This window comes from Lithobates pipiens, unplaced genomic scaffold, assembly GCF_037356315.1.
Source record: "Lithobates pipiens isolate NorthernLeopardFrog02 unplaced genomic scaffold, aLitPip1_a1.2 Scaffold_22, whole genome shotgun sequence".
Lineage (NCBI taxonomy): Eukaryota > Metazoa > Chordata > Amphibia > Anura > Ranidae > Lithobates > Lithobates pipiens.
Window position 1 is genome coordinate 302,083,906 of NW_027507784.1, and position 24,078 is coordinate 302,107,983.

General features: G+C 43.7%; 1 protein-coding gene across 1 annotated transcript in view; it reads left to right on the top strand.

The window, feature by feature from the left end:
* Positions 1-24,078, top strand: part of ADCY9 (adenylate cyclase 9) — a 177,767-nt gene that overhangs the window by 131,196 nt on the left and 22,493 nt on the right. The window contains exon 2 of the mRNA XM_077449265.1: positions 19,914-20,104. Within this exon, the coding sequence (XP_077305391.1) occupies positions 19,914-20,104 (191 nt within the window). The remainder of the gene's footprint in view (positions 1-19,913; positions 20,105-24,078) is intronic.

Here is a 24,078-nt window from a genome sequence, read left to right on the forward strand (position 1 = left end):
TTAGTAAATATCTCCTAAACCGTGTAGGTTTAAGAGATATTTCTTGGACCTACAGGTAAGCCTTAATCTAGGCTTACCTGTAGGTCAAAGTGGTTTGTAAGGGTTTACAACCATTTTAAAGAGGACTTCCTTTGCTGGCAATTACCTATAGGCAAGCCTATCATAAGGCTTACCTATAGGTAGTATAAATATCTCCTAAACGTACACCGTTTAGGAGATATTTACATTTCATGCAACCAGTGACATCACTGGCGCATGCGCCCTGAAGGAACAGCCGCCCGTGCCTATGAGCGGTGGCCTCGGTGCATGCGCTGGAGTGACGCTATTGTGGACTCCGGCCAGTCACAGAGCTGGGGCCCGCGAACCTGGAAGCAAGACGGGTGAAGATGGAAGTAACTGCAGCTCTGACATTGCAGCGCTGGAACGGCTTTGATTTAAGGTAAGTTTCACATAATGAGCTGATATGTGATTCACACTAGCACACTATGACTTTACCTTGCAGGGGGAAAAAATAAATGTCCAGCGGTGTACAACCGCTCTAAAGATTAAAAGAAAAATGTCTGCATTTATAACTAGCATTGTGAGTCACGCAGGTATGTGCCGACGTCTCACTGATTCTAATACTCTGCCCGTCTCCTAGCACACTATATGACCCTCTTCTATTACAATGTCAGTAACTATGTCCTGTCAAGTATCCTGTATCATTTATCTGCGTATCATCAAGTGTGCCGCTACCCACATCACATGGCGCATGCATACAGCCAGCAATGCCCATTCATGTCTATGATCAGCTGTACGTAGCAACAGGGGCTACTAGGCACCAAAATATGCCATCGAAATGATGCTGTAAGGACAGCCAGTGAGTATGAGCCTGTAACCATTCTTATGTAAAACGTAATAGCACAGAGCTATTTCTGGACTTGTGTTTACCCAAGATACTAGCAACCATATTTTTATTGGTGGCTTTTAAAATTGAGTTTCCACTTATACACTATATACTGTGTCTGCAGCCATTCTACCCAACTTCTAGATTAACCACTTCAGCCCCGGAAGAATTTACCCCCTTCCTGACCAGAGCACTTTTTGCGATTCGGGACTGCGTTGATTTAACTGACAATTGCGCGGTTGTGCGACGTGGCTCCCAAACAAAATTGACATCCTTTTTTTTGCACAAATTGAGCTTTCTTTTGGTGGTCTTTGATCACCTCTACGGTTTTTACTTTTTGCGCTATAAACAAAAGAATTGCGACAATTTTGAAAAAAAAAAGCATTATTTTTTACTTTTTGCTATAATAAATATCCCCAAAAAATATTCAAAATTTTTTATTTTTTCTCAGTTTAGGCCGAAACTTATTCTTCTACATATTTTTGTTAAAAAGTAAAATAAAAATTGCAATAAGCATTTATTGATTGATTTTCGCAAAAGTTACAGCGTCTACAAAATAAGGGGATAGTTTTATGGCATTTTTATTGATTTTTTTTTTTTTTTTTTTTTTACTAGTAATGGTGGTAATCAGCGATTTTTATCCTGACTGCGACATTATAGCAGACACATCGGACAATTTTGACACATTTTTGTGACCATTGGCATTAATACAGCGATCAATGCTAAAAAAAATTGCATTGATTACTGTAAAAATGTCACTGGCAGTGAAGGGGTAAACCACTAGGCGGCGCTGTAGGGGTTAAGTGTGTCCTAGGGAGTGATTCTAACTGTGAGGGGGAGGGGCAGCTGTGTGTGACACGTCACTGATCAGTGCTCCGGATTACAGGGAGAGCTGATCAATGACAGTGTCACTAGGCAGAACAGGGAGATGCTTGTTTACATTAGCATCTCCTCATTCTTCCTCACCGTGAGACAATCGTGAGTATCCCCGTGGACATCGGGTCAGCGGGACCCGCGATCGTGGTCACGGAGCCCGCAAGCTGCCTCTTAAAGGGCAACGTACAGATACGTTAATCTGCCTCTATGTGCCCTTCTGCCGCAGTATATCTGCGTGAGGCGGTCGGCAAGCGGTAAAGGTATAGGGTGGGTTCACACTGGTGCGATCGCATTCACACCAAAATGGTGCAGAACCCTTTTTTTAGTCCGCACTGGAATTGGGTCACATGGTTGTTCACACCCATGCAATCTGATTCCTGTACCATTTGACAGTTTACACTGCGATCTGCAAACCGATCTGGGGGTGTCATTAACTTTTTTATTGACACCCTCAGCGGTTTGCAGAGGGCGGTGTGAACTGCCTGCGAGTAACATGTGATGATGCACTGGAATGGCGCTGGTTCCCGCATCGCATATGTGTGAACCCAGCAGGAAGTCGTTCTTGTATCTTGTCTTTTAATATGTCACAGAGCCGCTCTATAGGAAAAAAACACACTTGTTAATATCTCTTAAAGTTAGGTATGTTAAAGTGGGAGTAAACTCCCTTGGTTGAAATCTGAAGACAAAAATCTGCAGAAAATCTAATAGTGTGTATGGGGCCTTAGCTTTAGGTAGAATGTGCATATGTACAATATATACACTTTATTTAACTCGCATATGATGCAGCAGCTCAATTAGTTGCTGGTGTTACAAGAATGAATCTGATTATGTGCTAGAAGAGTACAAGATTGGGATTACACGCTTGTTATTTGTTTTCAAAGGCAGCTTTGTATCCACAATCTTTCATGTGAGGTCATACAGTCATGTCAATGATCATGGGCCATGAGTGGCAGTCAGGGGCAGGAAGTAAAGCTGCCTGAGAAACTTGTTTCTAGGAATTTAGTTTGAAATATATACGGCAAAAAAATTATCCGACTTCCTGCAATGTTCTGTACTATGTGCAGGCTGTATTTAGAACCCAGTTTTTAAGAAAATTCTACCTGCAACCATAGCTCCCAACTGTGCCGGATTTGGAGGGACTGTCCCTGATTTGGAGCAATGTCCCTCTGTCCCTCATTACTCCTCATTTGTCCCTCATTTTAGCCTGATCTATATAGTTGTATATAAAATCCACTTTTTATCTATGAAAAAGTGTTTTCCGATGCAAAACCTTTCATCTGATTTCTAAATTGCTGCATCTGTAAATTCCAAAAGACAATCTAAAGTAAAAGTAGTTGTAAAAAAAAACACTTGTGGGTTTAACCAATCTTGTTTTTTTGTACAATTCTACTTTAACCACTTCAATACCAGGCACTTCCTGCCCAGACCAATTTTGAGCTTTCAGCGCTGTCGCACTTTGAATGACAATTGCGCGGTCATGCTACACTGTACCCAAATGAAGTTTTTTTTTATACTTTTTTTCCCCACAAATAGAGCTTTCTTTTGGTGGTATTTGATCACCTGTACGGTTTTTATTTTTTGCTAAACAAATAAAAAAATACCGAAAATTTTGAAAAAAAATGTTTTTTTTTGTTTCAGTTTCAAAACTTTGTAAATAAGTAAGTTTTCTCCTTCACTGATGGGCACCAATGAGGTGGCACCAATGAAGTGGCACTGATGAGGTGGCATTGATAGACACTGATAGGTGGCACTGAGGGGCACTGATGGGTGGCACTGATGGGCGACATGGGTGGGCACTGATAGGTGGCACAAATTGGCACTGATAGCTGGCATGGATTGGCATGGATGGGTGGCATGGATGGGTATGGATAGGCGGCACAGATGGGCATAGATAGGCGGCACAGATGGGCATGAATGGGCACTGATAGGTGGCACGGATGGGCACTGATAGGCAGCACAGGTGGGCACTGATAGGCGGCATTGTATTATGTTGTACTGTACTAATGGATGCCAATCAGTGCCAAACAATGCATGCCAATCAGTGATGCCCATTGTGGGCACTGATTGGCATCCATTATGGGCACTGATTGGCATCCATTGTGGGAACTGACTGGCATCCCTGGTGGTCTAGGGAGGATTACCTTGTGCTGGGCATCCCTGGTGGTCTGGTGGCGTCCCTGGCGGTCCAGTGTGGGCATCCTCGGGGAAGCTGCGCTGATAACTGACAACGGCACTCCGTGCCTTTGCTTCAGTGCGCATGTGCTGATCGCTTTGGCACATGCAGACACCGAGGGATATCTCCTAAACAGTACAGGTTTAGGAGATATCCAGGGTAGATACAGGTAAGCCTTAATATAGGCTTACCTGTAGTATAAAGTTATAAAAACGGATTTACAACCACTTTAATTCTTCCCTTTTCTGTGTCCCAAACCCACCTACTTCTACAGTTATCACTTATTGTAATGGGTGATATGTATGCAAAAGTGCCCCTCTGGCATAGATGCCAACTGACCCAGGTTTGCCATGACAGTCCTGCATCTCTGTCCCGATGATGCTGTGTCTCCAAATCACAGGATCACCCTTACTTGAGTTACTCAAAAAAGGGTAACATCTTAGGGGTTCACGTCTGCAAGTGTGCACCTCTTGCATAACTAGGAGCAGGACTTCCCAAAATGCGGACGGGACCACCCGGGAAAGTAGGTGTGATGTGGAAGTGACTACCCAAAAAGAGGAGGACGTATCAAGTGTAGGCCATGGGAAGGAGTTGCAGTGACCCGGGCACTGAGATGAGGTAAGTATGCTTGTGTACAGATCAAAATGGACGCAAATAGAAGTCTATGCTAAAAGAAGTATTAAGGTTGCCATTGCTAACCTTCTATTGAAAATGCTATCTGCCTACCTGTGATGCAAATCCTTTGGCTTCAGTACGTTGACCCAGTAACAAGCATGCCGATCAGCAAAGAAAAATAAGAACCTCCAGCCTGCATACTTCTGAGTTAGTAAGTTTGAATTTATTGAAGCCATTGGATCAGCATGGGAGCCAGGGAACTATTATTTTCAGCTATGGAAGCCTTTATTCTATTTTTGGTATACATGAAAATGATTACAGTAAAGTATTTTTAAAAAAATTCAATTTGCATGTGAATAAGATTATCTTGATGTAAGTAATCTTAGAAAAATGTGTTCATGTTTTTCATGTATTAGTTCTATGTATATTTTGTATTGATATACTGTATGTACATAGGGGCAGACATTTTTCTATTTCATATACAGGCTCTGCTTCCAACTTTGTAGCTCTATGTCAAGGTTGTGCTTTACTGTTCCCTCTCACATAGACTTAGCCTTTTAATTTGAATTTCAGCTTAACTCTTAACTAGTCTTAAAAATATCCAATCCTAACACCAATGCTGACTAACCTGTGTAAGAATGATGAGTATATTTACCCATTTTCAGGCTACTCCATTGTGGCCACGTGATCCTGCTGCCCTGTGTCAGCCAGAGCTGCTGCAGGGAAGAGGAGGGAGCACCGTCAACGAACAGGCCATTGAAGCCTAAGGGTGACGTCACCACCGCAGACTTTACCATCAGTTGTTGAGCACTCTCTCCTCTCCCCTGCAGCTGTCAATGGCTGACACAGGGGATCACGTGTCCACATTAGAGCATCCTGAAAAAAGGTCAATATACACATCTTTCTTACACAGGTTGATAAGCATGGGTGGTGAAAGGAGGGAGGGGGGATATTTACGAGTTGTTAGGGTTAACCTGGAATCCCACTTTAAGATATTAACATGCACTGATTATATGTTAATATGATATCCTTTCACATATATCTAAAAAAATTGAAAACGCTGTATATTCTGGATCGCCCCCCCTCCAAGGCAATCTAGGCCAGGGCTTAAAGCCAGCTGAATGTCCAGGGGGCCCAGCTAGAACCTTTATGCTTTTGCAGTAAACCAAGAAGAGAGTTCAATTGTTCAAAGCATGGCAGCTTCCTGTTACGTTACAAGGGAAGATGTACGTGTAGGCAGTTGAAGTCCAATATTGGGGGTCATTCCAGTTCAGATAATGCAAATGGTGTGGCTTCTCTGTGCCTTCTCCAATTCTTATCAATGTCGATTGAAGGGATGAGGAAGCCAAAGTTTCCACCTTGCACAAGGCTCCAGTCTTGCTGAATGGAAATTAACTCAAAAAGTAAAGATTTGGTTTGTCATAGGGACCATCTAGAAATGTTAACTTTGCTAAAGCAGTACCCGGAACCTTTTGTCATTCAAGACAAAAATAGTACCCTTTTGTCTTCATAGCAGTACATTTCCTGTGCCTAGGTACTTTCTAGGTGTTCTTTGAGCCTCATAGCTGTGTATCTGCAGTGTGAGATCTAAGGCACTGCTCCCTCTGATGACCAGTCTCCCCAGATGTGGAGTGAGATTTGGTAGAGTCTCCATGCTACATTTATTCTGCAGATCTGTGCTTCCTTTACCTCTCTTGCAACAGCTTGATCAAAACCATATCAGAGTACTAGTATTGGGGGGTGGGGTAATATCATATCATCTACATTTATTACTAGTGACTGGTTCTTTGCTCTCTGTTTCCTTTTTTTTTTTTTTTGGGGGGGGGGGGGGGTAGCTAGTTTAGGTTCTCCTTGATCCATCTCTGATTCCCTTCAAGGTAAGGCTTCTTCAAGAGAAATTGCGCATAAAAGAGACCACTAACAAACTATAATCCTTACGTGTCCTGAAATTGGATGTCTAAGCCCTTGTACACACGGTTGGACATTCCGACAACAAAATCCTTTGGATTTTGTCCGAAACTTGTGTTGCATACACACGGTCGGACAAAGTTGCTGGAAAATCCTATCTTACGTAACGTGACAACGTTATTTCGTTACGACGGGACTACGTTCAGGCTAGTAGCCAATAGCTTTGGTCTAGGAATTTGATCTGAGCATGTGTGGCACTTTGTCCGATTGGAATTCTCTACACACAATCCGACAAAGTCCGATCGGATCATGTTGTCAGAAAGTTTTATAGCCCAGCTCTAAAACTTTGTCCGTCGGATATTCCGATGGAAACAGTCCGATGGAGCCCACACACAGTCGGATTATCCGACAACGCGGTCCGATCGGACATTTTCCGTTGGAATCTCCGACCGTGTGTACAAGGACTAAGAACAATGTGGCTAGGTTAGAAGTTCTGTCAATGTTTTATTGCTGCCTTTGTCTATGTTTGAGACATTCGAAAATTGGTCTTGAAAATACAAATTGGAAGTATTAAAAGGCCACCTCCATGTTTGCGTAACATTTATCATTCTGAAGTTGTAAAGAATGAAAGGTTTTCTTTCTTTGTATTTGAACTTGATAAACAGGACTTTTGGCAAAGCTAACTATCTACATACGTGTTTCCGAGAGGTTCCATTACAACCTGCAAACACTACTGTTTTATTTATTTTTGTATTATGGTGGCTTTATTGCCTTGGTATTAGTACGTGTCTACATAGTAACGGGTGTGTCTTGCCCGGGGGCCTAAGACGGGATCACACCCTTCCCCTCTATCACAGACATTTGTCCAAGTGTAAAGTGCACAATTATTATAGCTTTATAAACAACATGGAAACCATTAATTAAGACAATTGACACAATAGGAAGGCTTTCATTTATTGACTAAATCTCCCCTGCAGCCAAAACCAGCTGACTCATTTACTAAGGTAGTGCCAAGAGTAGTGACTATATGCAAACAGTAGCCCATAGCATCCATCAGATTCCAGTTAGCTAAGTAAATTGGCTATAACGGGTTGCAGCATTTCATACTTTGATTAAAAAAATAACTTTTTGTTGTAAATGGTTATCTTCGTATAGAACGCGGTGAGGGAACTGTTGAAAGCTATCAGTATAATAGCGTTAGTTCTGTTTAGTTTCCTGGCTCTGGCAGATGTGATAACATACAAATTAGCAGCTCTTTGATTGCCAACATCCTGACAGATACGTGATTATTACCGCCAAGCCCTTGTCCATGTGTCAGCAGGCTCAAGGTATCCTCCTAGTACATTTTTAATGAAACTTTTCATATAAAAGAAGTACCGTATGTGTCCAAAACCATGCATATTTTAATGGTGACCTAGCCAAAAGAAAAAATAATGACTGTAATACTCTCTTCCTCCCCGGCACTGGCCCCCCTGCAGTAATTCAATTCTGCCACTAGAAGGCCTCAGGCTGTTGGGGACATGCTAGGAAGTGTAGGGGTATCATGGATCTGCCTCCTTAGGGAGTGTCACCACAGTGGCCTGCTTACCCCGGTATTAATAAAGTGTTGTTACATAGTTAGTAAGGTTGAATAAAGACACCAGTCCATCCAGTTTAACCTGAGTGAGTGTGGGTGTGTGTCTACAATTATCCCTATTTATTTAAGGTACCCATATAGCACTGTGAATTTATGCAGCACTCCACATATACATCACACACTCACATCGGCCCCTACCCTCAAGGAGCCCACAATCCAAGGTCCCCAACTCACATTCATATACTAGGGCCAATTTTGGACAGAAGACAATTAACCTACCAGCATGTCTTTGGAGAGTGGGAGGAAACCGGAGTACCCAGAAGAAACCCATGCAGGAAACCCACGCAGGCACAGGGAGAGCATGCAAACTCCAAGCAGGTAGTGTTGTGGCTGGGATTTGAACCAGTGACCCTTTTTACTGCTATGTGAGAGTGCTAACCACTACACCACTGTGCCGCCCAGATGTTGCTGATGTCATAACTGCATCACTAACCCCTTCCCGATGGCTGTATGCATATATGTAACAGTATAGAGGTAGGCCTGTGCTGCCACATATATGCATACCCCTTTTGTGCTGGGAACACATATTAACAAGCACTGTGACCCCACTGCCACCAACAGCTTGCAGTCACCTAGCTACAGTCTAAAGCTGGAAGGGTGTCTTCCATGGTCAAGGAAGATCATGCACCACCCTGCAAAATGATTACTCAGCATTATGATCAGCTTGGAATGGCCAGGTATGGGGGAAGGGGTGGCTAAAGGGGTTAAGGACCACCAGGGAAGAGTCTAAGGGGACCCTGCATGCCACACAGTCACATACCAATCCTAAACACATCTGGAAAGGTTATAGAATCATAAAATACACCAAGGGGCTCCAGGGTGCTGGAAATTCTGTGTTTTCAGCAAATGGGGCCTGAGACTGTAACAGTGTATTTAACACAAAGGCCAGATGTAGACCTCCATACCTCTGCACTCCTGATGCCCAACCTGCAGCCCTTTGGCACTTTTTGTGCAGCCCTCACAACCCTTTCAGACACTAATCATGTGTTTCCCCATTGCCCAATAATCTGGCCCTTTGTTTAGGAAGTTTGGAGACCTCTGCCTTACTGTGTTGTTGTGTTATTCAAAATGAATGGCACCGCAGTGTGTCAATGCATGTAACTGTGTGTTGCTGTACCACGCTATTTAATCCGTGTGTTCTCACGCCGGCCTTTAATGATAAATCCTTTATAAACATAGGACATGTTTAACTACTTCCGGACCAGCTGCTGCAGTTTTGCTGGGCAAATCAACGTTACCTTACGTCGCTTCGACTTTTGGCCACTAGGGGCGCGCTTGTGCCTGGAGCCGATGCGAGTGCCCAGCGGGAGCAATGACCGCCGGGCACCCGCGTTCACTTGTGACAGAGCGAACACACAGGGGAGGGGAGACAGATTGTGTGTTCATACAAAGTATAAACACCAGTCTCTCTCTTCCCTTAGTCATTCCCATCCCCCTACAGTTAGAACACACCTAGGGAACACAGTTAACCCCTTGATCGCCCCCCTAGTGTTAACCCCTTCCCTGCCAGTGACATACAGTAATCAGTGGATTTTTATAGCACTGATTGCTGTAAAATTGTCAATGGTTCCAAAAATGTGTCAAAAGTGTCCAATTTGTCCGCCGCAATATCGCAGTCCCGATAAAAATCGCAGAATGTAGATGACAAAATCATTATTATTAAGAAATATAAATTTTTTCCTTTTCCAGGGAAACTTTAATCTTAAATGCTCTTACATAAATCTCTATTCCAGGGGTAGGCAACCCTTTGAGTACAGTGTGCAGAATTTTTTTTTCAAAGAAATTGAGCGTGCCGATTTTATAACAACAAAATGTAAACTTCACAATCTCTCAATCACGAAAAGGATTTTTTATAAAATAAATGCTGTAAACTACTTTAGTAATAGTAAGAAATTAACATCCTGCACTCTCACGCCTCAAATCAGCCCCAATTCCTGCCCCACCACTGTAACCCACTGCACATCTGCCCCACCACTGTACTACCATGCACATCTGCCCCTCCACTGTACTACCCGGCACATCTGATCCTCCACTGTACTACCACTGTAACCCCCTGTAAATCTGCCCCACCACTGTACACCCCTGCTTTTCTGTCCCACCACTGTAACCCCCTGCTCATCTGCCCCATCACTGTAACTCCTTGCACATCTGCTGCACCGCCATACCCCCATGCTCTTCTGTCTCACCACTGAACTATCTTCTTATCTGTCCTAACACTGAAATTATCTGCTCATCTGCCCCACCACTTTAACCCCCTTTTTCATCTGCCCCACCACTGTACCTCCTGTACATCTGTGCCACCTCTGTTCCCCCTGCTCTTCTGCCCCACCACTGTAATCCCCTGCTGATGGGTTCCACCGATATAAGTCCATCCTCCTCTACCCATCTGCCCCAGCTCTGTACCCCCCTGCTCCTCTGCCCCACCGCTGTAACCCCCTACTCATCTTTCCCACCAATGTACCTCCTTTCTCTTCTGCCCCACCACTGTACCCCCCTGTACGTCTGCCCCACCTCTGTACCCCCTACTCTTCCACCCAACCACTGTAACCCTCTGCTCATCTGTCCCACCAATGCACCTCCTTTCACATCTGCCCCCACTGCTGTACCCCCCTGCTCTTCTGTCCCACCTCTGAACCCTCTTCTCACCTGCCCCAACACTGACCCGCCCGCTCATCTTTCCCACCACTGTAGCCCCCCTGCTCAACTGCCATATCACTGTACCCCCCTGCTTTTCTATCCCACCGCTGAACCCCCTTCTCGTCCCTCCCACCACTGTACCTCCTGTACATCTGCCCCACCACTGTACCCCTTTGCTCTTCTGTCCCACCACTCTAACCCCCCTGCACATCTGCCCGATCAATGTACCCCTTTTCTCACCTGCCCCACCACTGTACCTCCCTGCACATCTGATACGCCGCCTTATCTCTATGCTCTTCTGTCTCACTACTGAATCATCTTATCATCTGTCCTAACACTGAACTCAACTGCCCCACCACTGTAACCAGCTTTCTCATCTGCCCCACCAATGTACCTCCTGCACATCTGTCTCACATCTGTTCCCCCTGCTCTCTACTGTAACCCCCCTGCTCATCTGTCCCATCAATACACCTCCTTTCACATCTGCCCCACTGCACTACCCCCCTCCTTTTGTCTCACCACTAAATTCCCTTCTATTCTGACCCAACACTGAACCTCCCTGCTCTTCTGCCCCATCACTGTACCCCCCTGCTCTTCTGTCCCACTGCTAAACCTCCTTCATCTCTTGATATGATGGTGTGATATGCAGAGTGGTGAAAGGAACCAGAGATGAGACACATCTACCTGTCCTGGCACACTCATCCTGCTGATCCACCTCTCGCATCCAGCCCACGTTCTTGTATGTGATGTGTGGGATGTGTGGGATGTATGGGATGTGTGGGATGTATGTGATGTGTGGGATGTATGTGATGTGTGGAATTTATGTGATGTGTGGGATGTATGTGATGTGTGGGATGTATGTGATGTGTGGTATGTGTGGTATGTATGGGATGTATGGGATGTATGTGATGTATAGGATGTATGGGATGTATAGGATGTATGGGATGTATGTGATGTGTGGGATATGGGATGTCAAATACCAGCATCTGGAATGGATGCACAATGATGAGCTCAGGTCAGGAATATTTTCTGAAAGCAGTGGGCCTGTATGCAGGATCATAAGTTGGGCCCCCGAAGCTGAGGAAAAGTGCGGCGCTCTGCTCTGCAGCAAAAGTTGGGTGTGATTTTCATTGCGCTGAATACTGGCTGTGGCCTAAAGGGACACAGAGTGCAGAGGGTTTCAGTAGTAAGTGACGCAAAGGTCCTGGAATAGTTTCAGCAAAGTTCCCAGAAGCTTAACAGTAATTCCACAAACTGTTACCTGATTGTGGTTTTCTCAATCACAGTAAAATCTCTTCTTTCCGAGATTGGTAGTGGCAACCAAGTAAGTCATCTTCCTCTAGATGGGGAACGGGGCTAGCAGGACTATGATTGGCTTTAGCAGTGGCCAATGAAAGTCCTCCTCCTCCTGAAAACAGGGACCCCCCCCCCCCCCACCAGAACTGCACCCAATCTCTTCCCCATCACAAAGACGATCGCAGCTACAGCAAAGTTAGAGAACCAAACAATGTTTCTCATCTTTTACGATGTGTGGGGGCACAGTGCCCCCCCCTCAGTGCAGATGTGGTGTGGGCAATTCTGAGATTGGAATGTATTAGTGTCTCACTGACACTTCCCTGCGCTGCTCTGCTGATGGGGAGGGGGCCGAGTGCCGGCTAAAGAGGCTTTGCTTGACGCTTGCAGCACCAGTGCTGGGGGTTGCCTACCCCTGATCTAACCGGTCGCAGGAATTGCGCTCTGTTAAAAGTGTATTGCATGCTGCCACCTGCTGTTCTCTTCACAAAAGGGCGCTGTCATCACCCCGTGCCCAGCTGCTCCTGGGCCAATTCGTGCCTCACATGCACACGCTCATCATGAGCGGGGCTGCCTTTGGCGTGCAGCTGCTGGATTAAGAAAGCTTTCAGTGTTGTAAACCAGGCCTCCCCCTTTCTAAGAAATGTTTATATGTGGAAATAGCAGTGCAGGGTTCAGTGAGTCTTGTTCTTTGTTAGTAACTTTTTTGACGTTACTTTATTAATGTTCCATGATAGCGGTGGAACTGTCATTGGTTTGGTGGGAAAAGCAGGAAATTTCCCAACAAGATAAGGGTTGGAAACAAAATATAAGACCCCTATTGTGCTATCTGTGACCCTTTAGCACTTAATGTGTGGTCATTATCCCTCTTTCGGGGCTTACTCAAGCCAATTCTTTAGACTGACTTCTGGTAGTTAAATGGTTTGGTTTATTCTTTCCACACTATCTTAAAGGAGAACTACAGCCATGTCTGTGACCCATTTTTAGCAAACAGCAGGCTTTAGCCTAGGTAAGTGTGATTTAAAAAAAAAAAAAAAAGCCTAATGCCACGTACACGAGTGGAATTTCCATCGGAAAACTCTTGGATGGTTTATCCAACGGAATTCCGCTCAAGCTTGGCTTGCATACACACGGTCACACAAAAGTTTGCTGAACTTTTGACCGTCAAGAACGCGGTGACGTACAACACTATGACGAGCCGAGAAAATTAAGTTCAGTTCTACCGAGCATGCGTCGAATTGTTTTCAAGCATGCGTAGGAATTTTGCGCATCGAAACACAGACAATTGGAATTTCCAATCAGAGCTTTTTCCGATCGAAAAACAGAGAACCTGCTCTCAGTCTTTTGCTGGCTGGAATTCGACCAGCAAAAGTCCGATGGAGCATATACACACGGTCGCATTTTTGGACCAAAAGCTCTCATCTGTCTTTTGCTGGCCGAATTTCCGTGTGTACGGGGCATAACTTCTCTTTTTATGTTTTCTGTACAGTCCATCACTTTCTTCTTTTATTTATTTTTCACAATGTGCAATAAATGCCATTTTTCTGCGCTTGATCAACGTCTGTTTTCGATGTGCCTGTTCACACTACAATGCTGCCTTATATTGATTGATTTGAAGTTATAGCATCTACAAATTATCACATAGATTTAGGGACTTTTAGTTTTTTTTTTTACTAGTAGTGGCGGTGATCAGCGATTTTTAGCGGGACTTGCGACACTGCACCAGACAAATCTGATAATGAGCCCTGGTACGTTTTGACGTGCGATTTGATATGTCAAATCAGTGGCAATTGCCGGCAATGGCGACATTCTAATCAGTGTGCCACTGCATTTGTGGCACCTCACCAATTTCAAAAAGTAGTTTCTGTACTACTTTTTGTAATTTCGGGGTGCGATTTCCATTGACATCTGTGTAGAAACCTGCACAGATGTCTGAAATTGCCGCCGAAATTCGGGACTGACATGTGGTAGTGAAATCATGCGAGTTCAGCTGAACTCGCACGGCTTCATTCCCGCAGCTCAATGTGAACCTGGGGTAAGTGACACTTTTTGGGGACCAGTGACACCAATAGAGTGACTGGTGCTAAAAACAATGCACTGTCACTGTAAATGACACTGGCAGGGAAGTAGTTAACATCTGGGGCAATCAAAGGGTTAAGTGTGCTCCTAGGGAGTGAGTTCTAACTGTGTGGGGGATGGCTTAATTGGAGGAAGAGAGAGATCTATGTTCCTCATTAGCAGGAAGACAAGATCTTTCTTCTGATCTGCCTTGTTAACATAGGCAGACCTCTGGTCTGCCTCTCCAGCAGATGATCAGTGTGTCCAGGTGGCTGTCGCAACCTGCAGAACTACTGATTGGCTCCTGTGGCTCCAGCACTGCAAGAGAAATCACATCAAGGTACGGGATTGTGCGCTTAAGGGCCACCCTGCCGCAGTACATGTACGTGGGGCGGTTCTATAAGTGGTTGAACACAAGACAATGTCAAACTGGCCCTTTATGGGTTTTTTTTGTTTTTTTTTATAACGGGTCGTGCTGAGAGAAATATCAAATGTGGCATGAGTAATTTTTAGGGGGCTGTAAGTGCACAAACTTTGATACATATGAAAATCCTCTCTTAGACAGTTGTCACTGTCCCTCCATGCAATCGCAATGCATTTTTGGAGCTGTTTCAGGGTGTTTAACATTGAAGTGTGCAGCAGATCGCATGAATGCCATGCGATTTCAATGCTGTGTGGGAAACACACAGAATTTGCTATGTTTACCACATTGCATCAGTGTGAACTAAGGCTAAAAGTCAGAATTCTGAGATTAAAAGTCAGATTTTTCAATCCCTAATTCTGACTTTGAAACTCAGAATTCTGATTTTTAATCTCATTATTCTAATTTTGAAACTCAGAATTCTAACTAAATCTCAAAATTCTAATTTTGAACTTTAGACTTCCATTTTTTAATCTCAGAATTCTAACTTTGAAACTCAGAATTCTGATTTTTAATCTCTGACTTCTGACTTTTAATCTCAGAATTCTAACTTTGAAACTCAGGATTCTGACTTTTAATCTCAGAATTCTGATTTTAAAACTCAGAATTTGTTTAATAAATTTTTTCTGTACTTTTCTACTCCATCCAGAATTAAAAATACTTGGCTTTAGATACACTTTTAAGGGGAGCTTTGTCCTACCTACCTACCAACCAAAATAAATACATTTCCCCTCTCTAATTATTGCCCTTGTATATATTAAAAAAAAACACAAAACACACAGCTACTAGTCTATAGAGTCTTCCTAGAAGCCGAAGTTCACTTGTGCTACTCTTCATCCTGCTGCCATCTTTAGTAACACTTTAATACTCAAAGCAACTCACAAATGCCCCTGCATGAATGGACATTTTTACTGATCTGATCATAATGATCAGACGAAAAATATTTGCACATAGAAAGCCTTCCTTATCAGGGAGTATATTTATCTACAAGCTCCAGCTAACAAATGCATTCTGCAATCGATTGTACAGATTGATCTAGTCTGCACTGTATTTTTTTCGAGGATGGGAAAGGCGCCAAATGTAAAAATAAAATGTTCTTTATCGGGTTAGTGGTTATTATGTTGAGAATAATTTATTATCAGTGAAGCCTTAATCAATGTTCCTAGAAAGAACCACTGTCTTTATCTCATCGCACGGAAGTGTATTTTTTTTTTTAAGATTTGTTATATATGGACTACACATTCTCACTTTAACTTTGCATTTTAAGACTAACTCCAACTAAATATATTATTTCCGGTTTGGCTGGGCAGTATAGGTCATGACTTAAAGCCCATCTGAGGCTCGGTACCCCCTCTCCACCTTTGAAGCACCCCAGAACATGTCTTGACATACTAGACTAAGGCCGCGTACACACGCGGGGACTGTTCGTCCAACTTTGTCCGTCAAACAGTTTCGGCAAACAGTCCGCTCAAAATTAGCATGGACGGACATGGCCACACACGACGGACGAACAGTTTGCTGAAACCGTGCGCGATGACGTGAACGGCACGTACGACGGGACGAAAAATACGACGTCCTATACACTGCATTATAACTTTCGGCGTGAAAATCCTTTCTGAGCATGCGCGCAACTTTGTTTGACGAACAAGCCTACACACGCGGGGACTGTCCGCTGAAACAAGGTTTCAGCGGACAGTTTTTCGGAATTTCCGAAAAACCTTGTTCAGCGGACTGTTCGCTGAAACTGTCCGCTGAAAGCCCACACACAAGCGGACTGTCCGCTGAAACTTGGTTTCAGCGGACAGTTTCAGCGAACAGTCCCCGCGTGTGTACGCGGCCTTAGTCCTCTTCATCCTTCAGAGGTGGATGGATCCTGAATGCTACAAAAATCAGTGTCTTGTAATGACATTGCGCCACTCTCAGCGCTCACATGAGGTGGGTTAAATTACTCTGCAGGGAGGGGGTGGTGGCAGTGCCAGAGAGGAGGTGAGTATAACAACTGTAGCTCCTATTTTATATAAATAAAGAGGGTATAAAAAAAAAAAAAAAAAGAATCACCCCCCTTTAAAATACCATATTTATCAGAGTATAACACGTGCCGTTTAAGTTTAAGGAAAAAAACGTACATTTAAATGCCCATCAATGCAGCCTTATCAGTGTCCATATGCAGCCTTGCCCAGTCATTGCAGCCTTGTTATTTAAATTTGGCGCCGATCTCCACTGATTGCGAGAGGAGAGAAGCCGAGCTCCGCCGACATACACAAAGCTGAGTGTACTCGGCTAGGCTCGGCTCCTCTCGCAGTCCCACCCAGTCCCACCCTATGATGGACATAACACAGGTCCAATGGCAGGACTGGGCTGGACTGTGAGAGGAGCCGAACGCCACCGAGATACACATAGCCGAGTGTATTCAGCTAGCCTCGGCTCTGCTCAGAGTCACGCCCAGTCCCTGTGTTATGTCCATCATAGGGCGGGACTAGGCGTGACTATGAGCGGAGCCGAGTCTAGCAGAGTACACTAGGCTATGTGTATCTCGGCGGCGCTCGCTCCTCCGCTCACAATCAGCAGGGACTGGCGTATAACACGCACCCACGATTTTCCCCTGATTTTAAGGGGAAAAAGGTGAGCGTTATACGCCGATAAATACAGTAATCATATTTTGTTGCTTTGCATCCTGAAATGAAGACGGGCACCATTTTTGTTTTATCCAGCTGTATTTCTTCAGTGCAGCTTATAACTTCCAAGTGAAAGATATAGCACCAACATGTCAGAAAAAAGAAATCAATAACAGGATTACTGAGTTGGAAAAAGAATCACCCCCTTGTGTCAGTATTTTGTTGAACCACCTTTTGCTTTAATTACAGCCTTTAGTCTGTTGGGATTTGTCTCTACTAACTTTGCACATCTAGACAATATTTGCCCACTCTTCTTTGCAGAACTCCTCAAGTTCAGTTCAATTTCACAGTGTCCATTTGGACAGCAGTCTTCAAGACAGTCCACAGGTTTTCATTGTTAAGTCTGGGTTCTGACTAGGCCATGCAAGGACATTCACCTTTTTCTCCTTCAACCACTGAGTGGTCATTTTTGCTGTGTGCTTTTGGTCATTGTCATGTTGGAAGGTAAACCTTCTTCCCATTGACAATGCTCTGGCAGGGGACAGCAGATTTTCCTCAAGTATTTGATGTTATTTTGCCCCATCCATTTTTCCTTCTATCCTGACAAGTGCTCCAGTCCCTGCTGCAGAGAAACACCCCCATAACCAGATATTACCACTTCAATGCTTTACTGTAGGAATGGTGTTATTTTGATGGTGAGCTATATTGGATTTCTGCCAGACATATCGTTTGGTGTTGAGGCCAAATAATTCAATTTTAGTCTCATCTGACCAATTATTTTAACCAGACACTGATAGAAGTCACAAGACTGCTATATACTGCTGATGAGATTGTAAGCTCTAACGAGCAGGGCCCTCTTATTCCTCTTGTGCCAAATTGTAATGTAAATGTAATGTCTGCCCTTATGTTGTAAAGCGCTGAGCAAACTGTTGGCGCTATATAAAACCTGTATAATAATAATAATGAGAAAAGGTATTTAGCCGTTTTTATTTACTAAAATGATTGCATTTCCATGTTCTGTGCACTATGGGAGACCAGATATAGTGAATGCAGGGTCCTGGGTTTAGTTATACTTTTTTTTTTTTTTTTTTCACTTTAAGTCCTAATAATAGCTGTCAGTGGAACAGACAGTGAGGAAAATTCCTACCATTGACAGCTGTCACTGGCCCATACAGTGGAAGTTAACCCCGTCATTAACAGTTGTCACTGGCACAGACAAAAGGGTAATCTCAATACTGACAGTTGTCGCTGGCACAGAGTAGATATCCCACCACTGACAGTTGTCTCTGGCATAGACAGAGGGATAATCCCACCATTGACAGTTCTAACTGGCACACACAGTAAGAGGTAACGGTGCCATTGAATGTTGCCACTGGCACAGATAGAGGGGTTATCCCACCATTGACAGTTGTCACAGAAGATAAATGGAGATCTTACAATAAATAGGGACACGGACTGTCAAATGTAGGATTTCCTCTCCGTTCTTGATCCATCACAAGGACAGGATGTAAGGAAAATGTGAACAATAAAAAGATGATAGAGGATCAATCCTCTCCCAACTCTTTACAAGAAGATCCTTGGAGATCCTCTTAATGCAAAGAAAGAAAAAACAGGCACTCTAATGCTGTGTACACAAGATCGAATTGGCCACGGACCACAGTACGCAGGACAATTCGATCATGTGTGGGCTCCAGCGGAATTTTTCTTCGTAAAGTCCGGCGGACTTAGAAAGTAGTTTTGACTCAAATTTTGTCCGCCGGACTTGGCTTTCAGCGGACAATCCGTTCATCAGTGTGCTAGTCCAGCGGACTAAGCCCTTGTATACACGGTCAGACATTCCGACAACCAAATCCGTCGGATTTTGTCCGATGGATTTTGTCCGAAACTGTTGCATACACACAGTCGGACTAAGTTGACAGAAAATCCGATCATACGTAACGTGATGACGTTATTTCGTTAGGATGGGACTACGTTCAGGCTAGTAGCCAATAGCTTTGGTCTAGGAATTTGACCTGAGCATGCGTAGCACTTTGTCCGATCGGAATTCTCTACACATGATCGGACAAAGTCTGATCGGATCATGCTGTCGGAAAATTTTATAGCACAGCTGGAAAACTTGGTCCGTCGGATACTCCGACGGAAACAGTCCGATGTAGCCCACACACTGTCGGATTATCCGACAACATGGTCCTATCGGACATTGTCCATCGGAACGTCCGACCGTATGTACAAGGGCTATAAATGACACATGCTCTGAAGCAAGTACGAGAAGGAAGCTATTGGCTACTGACTATTGAACTTCCTTTTTCTAGTCCCGTCGTACGTGCTGTACGCCATCGCGTTAGAAATCGCCGGACTTTCGGAGCCTCTGTGTGTGGCCAAGTCCATTCGTTGTAAAGTCCGGCGGATTGTTTGCCGGACCAATTCGATCGTGTGTATGCGACATAAGAAAGTTGTGACCTAACAGTTCCTTTAACGTTGGAGGATTTAGAGTTGGGGAAGTAGACAGTGCAATGTGCAAATCTTTCCACAATATAAACTTCAACATTTTAGGAGAAAGCAACAAATGTGAATCATGTGACGCATGCAATTCTCACCAGTCACCACCCACATTGGCCATATATACATACCCCCCCCCCCCCCCCCCCCTTTCCACATATACATTTCAAGACTCCAACTCTAACAGTTATAATTTTTCATTCAGATGTCATATTACTACAACTTACTGTAATTGATAGGCCTTGCATTTGTCGGCAGTGCTTTGCTCACCAATGAATTGTCATTGTTTCTTACAGGCCTGAAGACTTACCTGATCTCAGGACGGAGACCGCGTGTCCCAAGCTGCAGCTGTTCCCAGACTTTGCTTCCATTACAAGAGGGATCAGACCCTGGCAGTGGCTCACAGACTCCACATGGTGTCGGGACCCTCCTCTCAGACAGTGCCAGTGACTCTCTCCTTCATTGCACCCACATGGAAAGGTTAAAGGTAAGTGACACTCTGCACTGGGGTGTGTGATTCCCATTCAGGAACAAAGGCGGAACCTTGCATATCGAGCTTTAAAAAAAAAAAAAAAAAAAAAGGAAGCCTGTAAAATGTGCTTTGGTTCCTACAAACAACCTGCTCCGACTATAACTGTTTCCGTTATGTATCTAAAGCATCGTACACACAATCAGATTTTCCGACGGGAATTGTGTGATGTCAGGCTGTTGGCAGAAAATCTGACCGTGTGTATGCTCCATCGGACAATTGTTGTCAGAATTTCCGCAGAAAAATGTTGGATGGCAGGCTTATAAATTTTCCGCAGACAAATGTCTGTTGTCAGATTCTCTGAGCGACCCCTTTAAGTTAGCTGACTCACTGCAAACAATGCACTCCCCATGTGGCTGATATCTAATATCAGCAGCTGATAGCTCAACTATTTCAACCACCACCCTACCGCTATGTTGCATAAAAAAACAGGGGTGGGGGAATGTATTTTTGGATAAATGTTTATATTCAGAAATTAAACACAGATTGTCTTCAGACAGCTCAGATCACAGACTCTAGGCACAGAGCCGATTCAATTAAAAATATTGAGAATCAAAACAGCACATCACTGAAAATGACTTGGCAATTAAGTGATTTATAGAGACTGGTACACAAGTGGTTAAAATGAATGTCTGCCCAGACTATGGACATTTTTTTTTTTTTTTTACATATTCCTAACAATCAGTAAAATAGATTTAAAACACAAACTTGGGCCCTCTGTAGCAGCAGGCACCGTGGAGAAATTCATCATCAAAAATCTTCTTAAAAAGTTTTTCATATGCCTTGAATTTTTCCACATTTTGTCATGTTACACCCAAAATGTAAATGTATTTTATTGCGATTTAAAAAAAAAATATCCCAGGCTTTAAACATCTCATGGAGCGCTGTTCAATTCATCATCTGTATGGCACAACTGCAAACCTACCAAGACATGGCCTTCCACCTAAACTGACAGGCCGGGAAAGGAGAGCATTAATCAGAGAAGCAGTCAAGATGTCGATGGTAACTCTGGAGTAGCAGAGATCCACAGCTCAGGTTGGAAAAATCTGACCTTCATGGAAAAGTGGCAAGAAGTAAGCCAATGTTGAAGGAAAACCATAGGCAGTCCTGTTTGCAGTTTGCAAAAAGCCATGTGGGGGACACAGCAAACATGTGGAAGAAGGTGCTCTGGTCAGATGAGACCAAAAATGAACTTTTTGGCCTAAAAGCAAAACTCTATGTGTGGCAGAAAACTAACACTGCACATCACCCTGAACACACCATCCCTACCGTGAAACATGGTGGTGGCGGCATCATGTTGTGGTGATGCTTTTCTTCAGCAGGGACAGGGAAGCTGGTCAGAGTTGATGGGAAGGTGGATGGAGCCAAATACAGGGCAATCTTAAAAGAAAACCTGTTATAGTCTGCAAAAGACTTGAGACTGGGGCAGAGGCTCACCTTCCAGCAGGACAACAACCCTAAACATATAGCTGGAGCTACAATGGAATGGTTTTGATTAAAGTATATTCATGTGTTAGAATGGCGCAGTCAAAGTACAGACCTAAATCCAATTGAGAATCTGTGGCAAGACCTGTAAATTGCTGTTCAGACACTCTCCATCCAATCTGACAGAGCTTGAGTTATTTTGCAAAGAAGAATGGGCAAATATGTCACTCTCTAGATGTACAAAGCTGGTAGAGACATCCCCAAAAAGACTTGCAGCTGTAATTGCAGTAAGAGGTGGTTCAACAAAGTATTGACTGAGTACAAATGCATGCAACACTTCTCACATATTTGTTTGTAAAAAATGTGAAAAACCATTTATCATTTTCCTTCCACTTCACAATTATGTGCCACTTTGTGTTGGTCCATCACATAAAATCCCAATAAAATACATTTACGTTTTTGTTTATAATATGATAAAATGGCCAAACTTTCAAGGGGAATGAATACTTTTTCAAGGCACTCTATTCAAGTGAATGGGGCTTCTCTGCAAGTACCCTGCAACTACTCTATATTAACAAAAGTATTGGGACGCCTGCCTTTACATGCACATGAACTTTAATGGCAATCCAGTCTTAGTCCATAGGGTTCAATATTGAGTTGGCCCACCCTTTGCAATTGCAGCTATAAGAGCTTCAACTCTTCTGGGAAGGCTGTCTACAATGTTTAGGAGTGTGCCTATGGGAATGTTTGACCATTCTTCCAGAAGCGCATTTGTGAGGTCAGGCACTGATGTTGGACGAGAAGACCTGGCTCGCAGTCTGCACTCTAATTCATCCCAAAGGTGTTCTATAAAGTTGAGGTCACTTATGCATTTATGTATTTATGGAGATGAAAAAGTACTTAAAGTGACTTGAGTTAAATGAATAAATTGTAAATCACAATCTGTAACTCAATACATGTATCCACGTCTAAAATGTCCCAACACATATATGAATGAACAATACAGTATATAGCCAAAATCCATAGAGTGAGTTTACCATGAAATAAAAACATAAACGTCCATAAAGTGAAAGCTACTGGTGTTTAACTTGAATATTGATTTAAGAAACCCTGAAAGGTCCATTCAGGAGAACACCACAGTGTACATATCCCCCATTTACACAGGGTTAAATGCGCTTACCGAAATTCATGGACTCCAGTGCTATCAGCACCGAGTGAAGCAGGCATCAGGAGCATGAGATCTTCAAAGCTATAATCCATAAAATGGATCAGCCAATCAGATCCCACATCACTCAGGGAAAAGAATTTCTCTCTCAATCCAGCAGCTGGGCCATCATAGAAACAAACAATATCTCCACATAGTATAAAACCATTCATATAACATTTATTAAAAGGAATGAAACACTTACATCCAATAGGAAAAAACAGCCATTTCATCAAATATTCCCATAAGCTTGGTTACAGATGTAGCAAGGTAGAGCTGGGCAATTGTCTCCAAAAAAAAAAACTTGATTCACAATTCAAATCGATTTTTTATTTTTTTTTGATGGATACCGCACCGGTCCTGAGGAGCTGCAGACAGGAGTTTTTAGGCGAGGCCGCGGCTTCGGCCTAGTCAGTGGCGTCCGGACTCGTGGACTAGACCGAAGCCGCTGCCTCACCTAAAAACTCCTTCCCGCAGCTCCTAAGGACCGGTGCGGTGTCAGCACTGGTCCAGGTGAAAAAGAAAAATCCAAAAAATCGATTTGCTGAAAATTTGAATCGATTTGACCTCTCAACTTGATTCAAGATTCAAATCGATTTTTTTCGTCATCTGAGGTGTGTCATCAAGACTCGCCAGTCAAGTTCCTCCATCCCAAACTTGCTCATCCATGTCTTTTTGGACCTTGCTTTGATCACTGGTCCAAATCATTTTGTGGAGGGGGGGATTATAGTGTGGGGTTTTCTTTTAGAGGTTGGGCTTGGACTCTTAGTTCCAGCGAAGGAAACACTAAAAGTGTCAGCATGCCATGACATTTTGGACCATTTCATGCTTCCAACTTTGTGGGAACAGTTTAAGGGTGGCCCCTTCCTGTTCCAACATGACTGCGCACCAGTGCACAATAAAGACATTGATGAGTGAGTTTGGGGTGGAGGAACTAGACTGACCTCAACCCAATAGAACACCATTGGGATGAATTAGAGAGGAGACAGTGAGCCAAGCCTTCTTGTCCACATCAACGCTTGACCTCACAAATGCTCTTCTGGAAGAATGGTCAAACATCTTCATAGATACACTCCTAAATCTTGTGGACAGCCTTCCCAGAAGAGCTGAAGCTGTTAGCCCTTGTACACACGGTCGGAGATTCCGACGGAATGTGTCCTATCGACTGTGTGTGGTCTCCATCGGACTGTTTCCGTCAGAAAATCCGACGGACCAACTTGCCGGTAAAATTTTCCGACAAAATGCTCCGATCGGACATACTCCGATCATGTGTAGCCTACTCCAACGGACAAAGTGCCGCGCA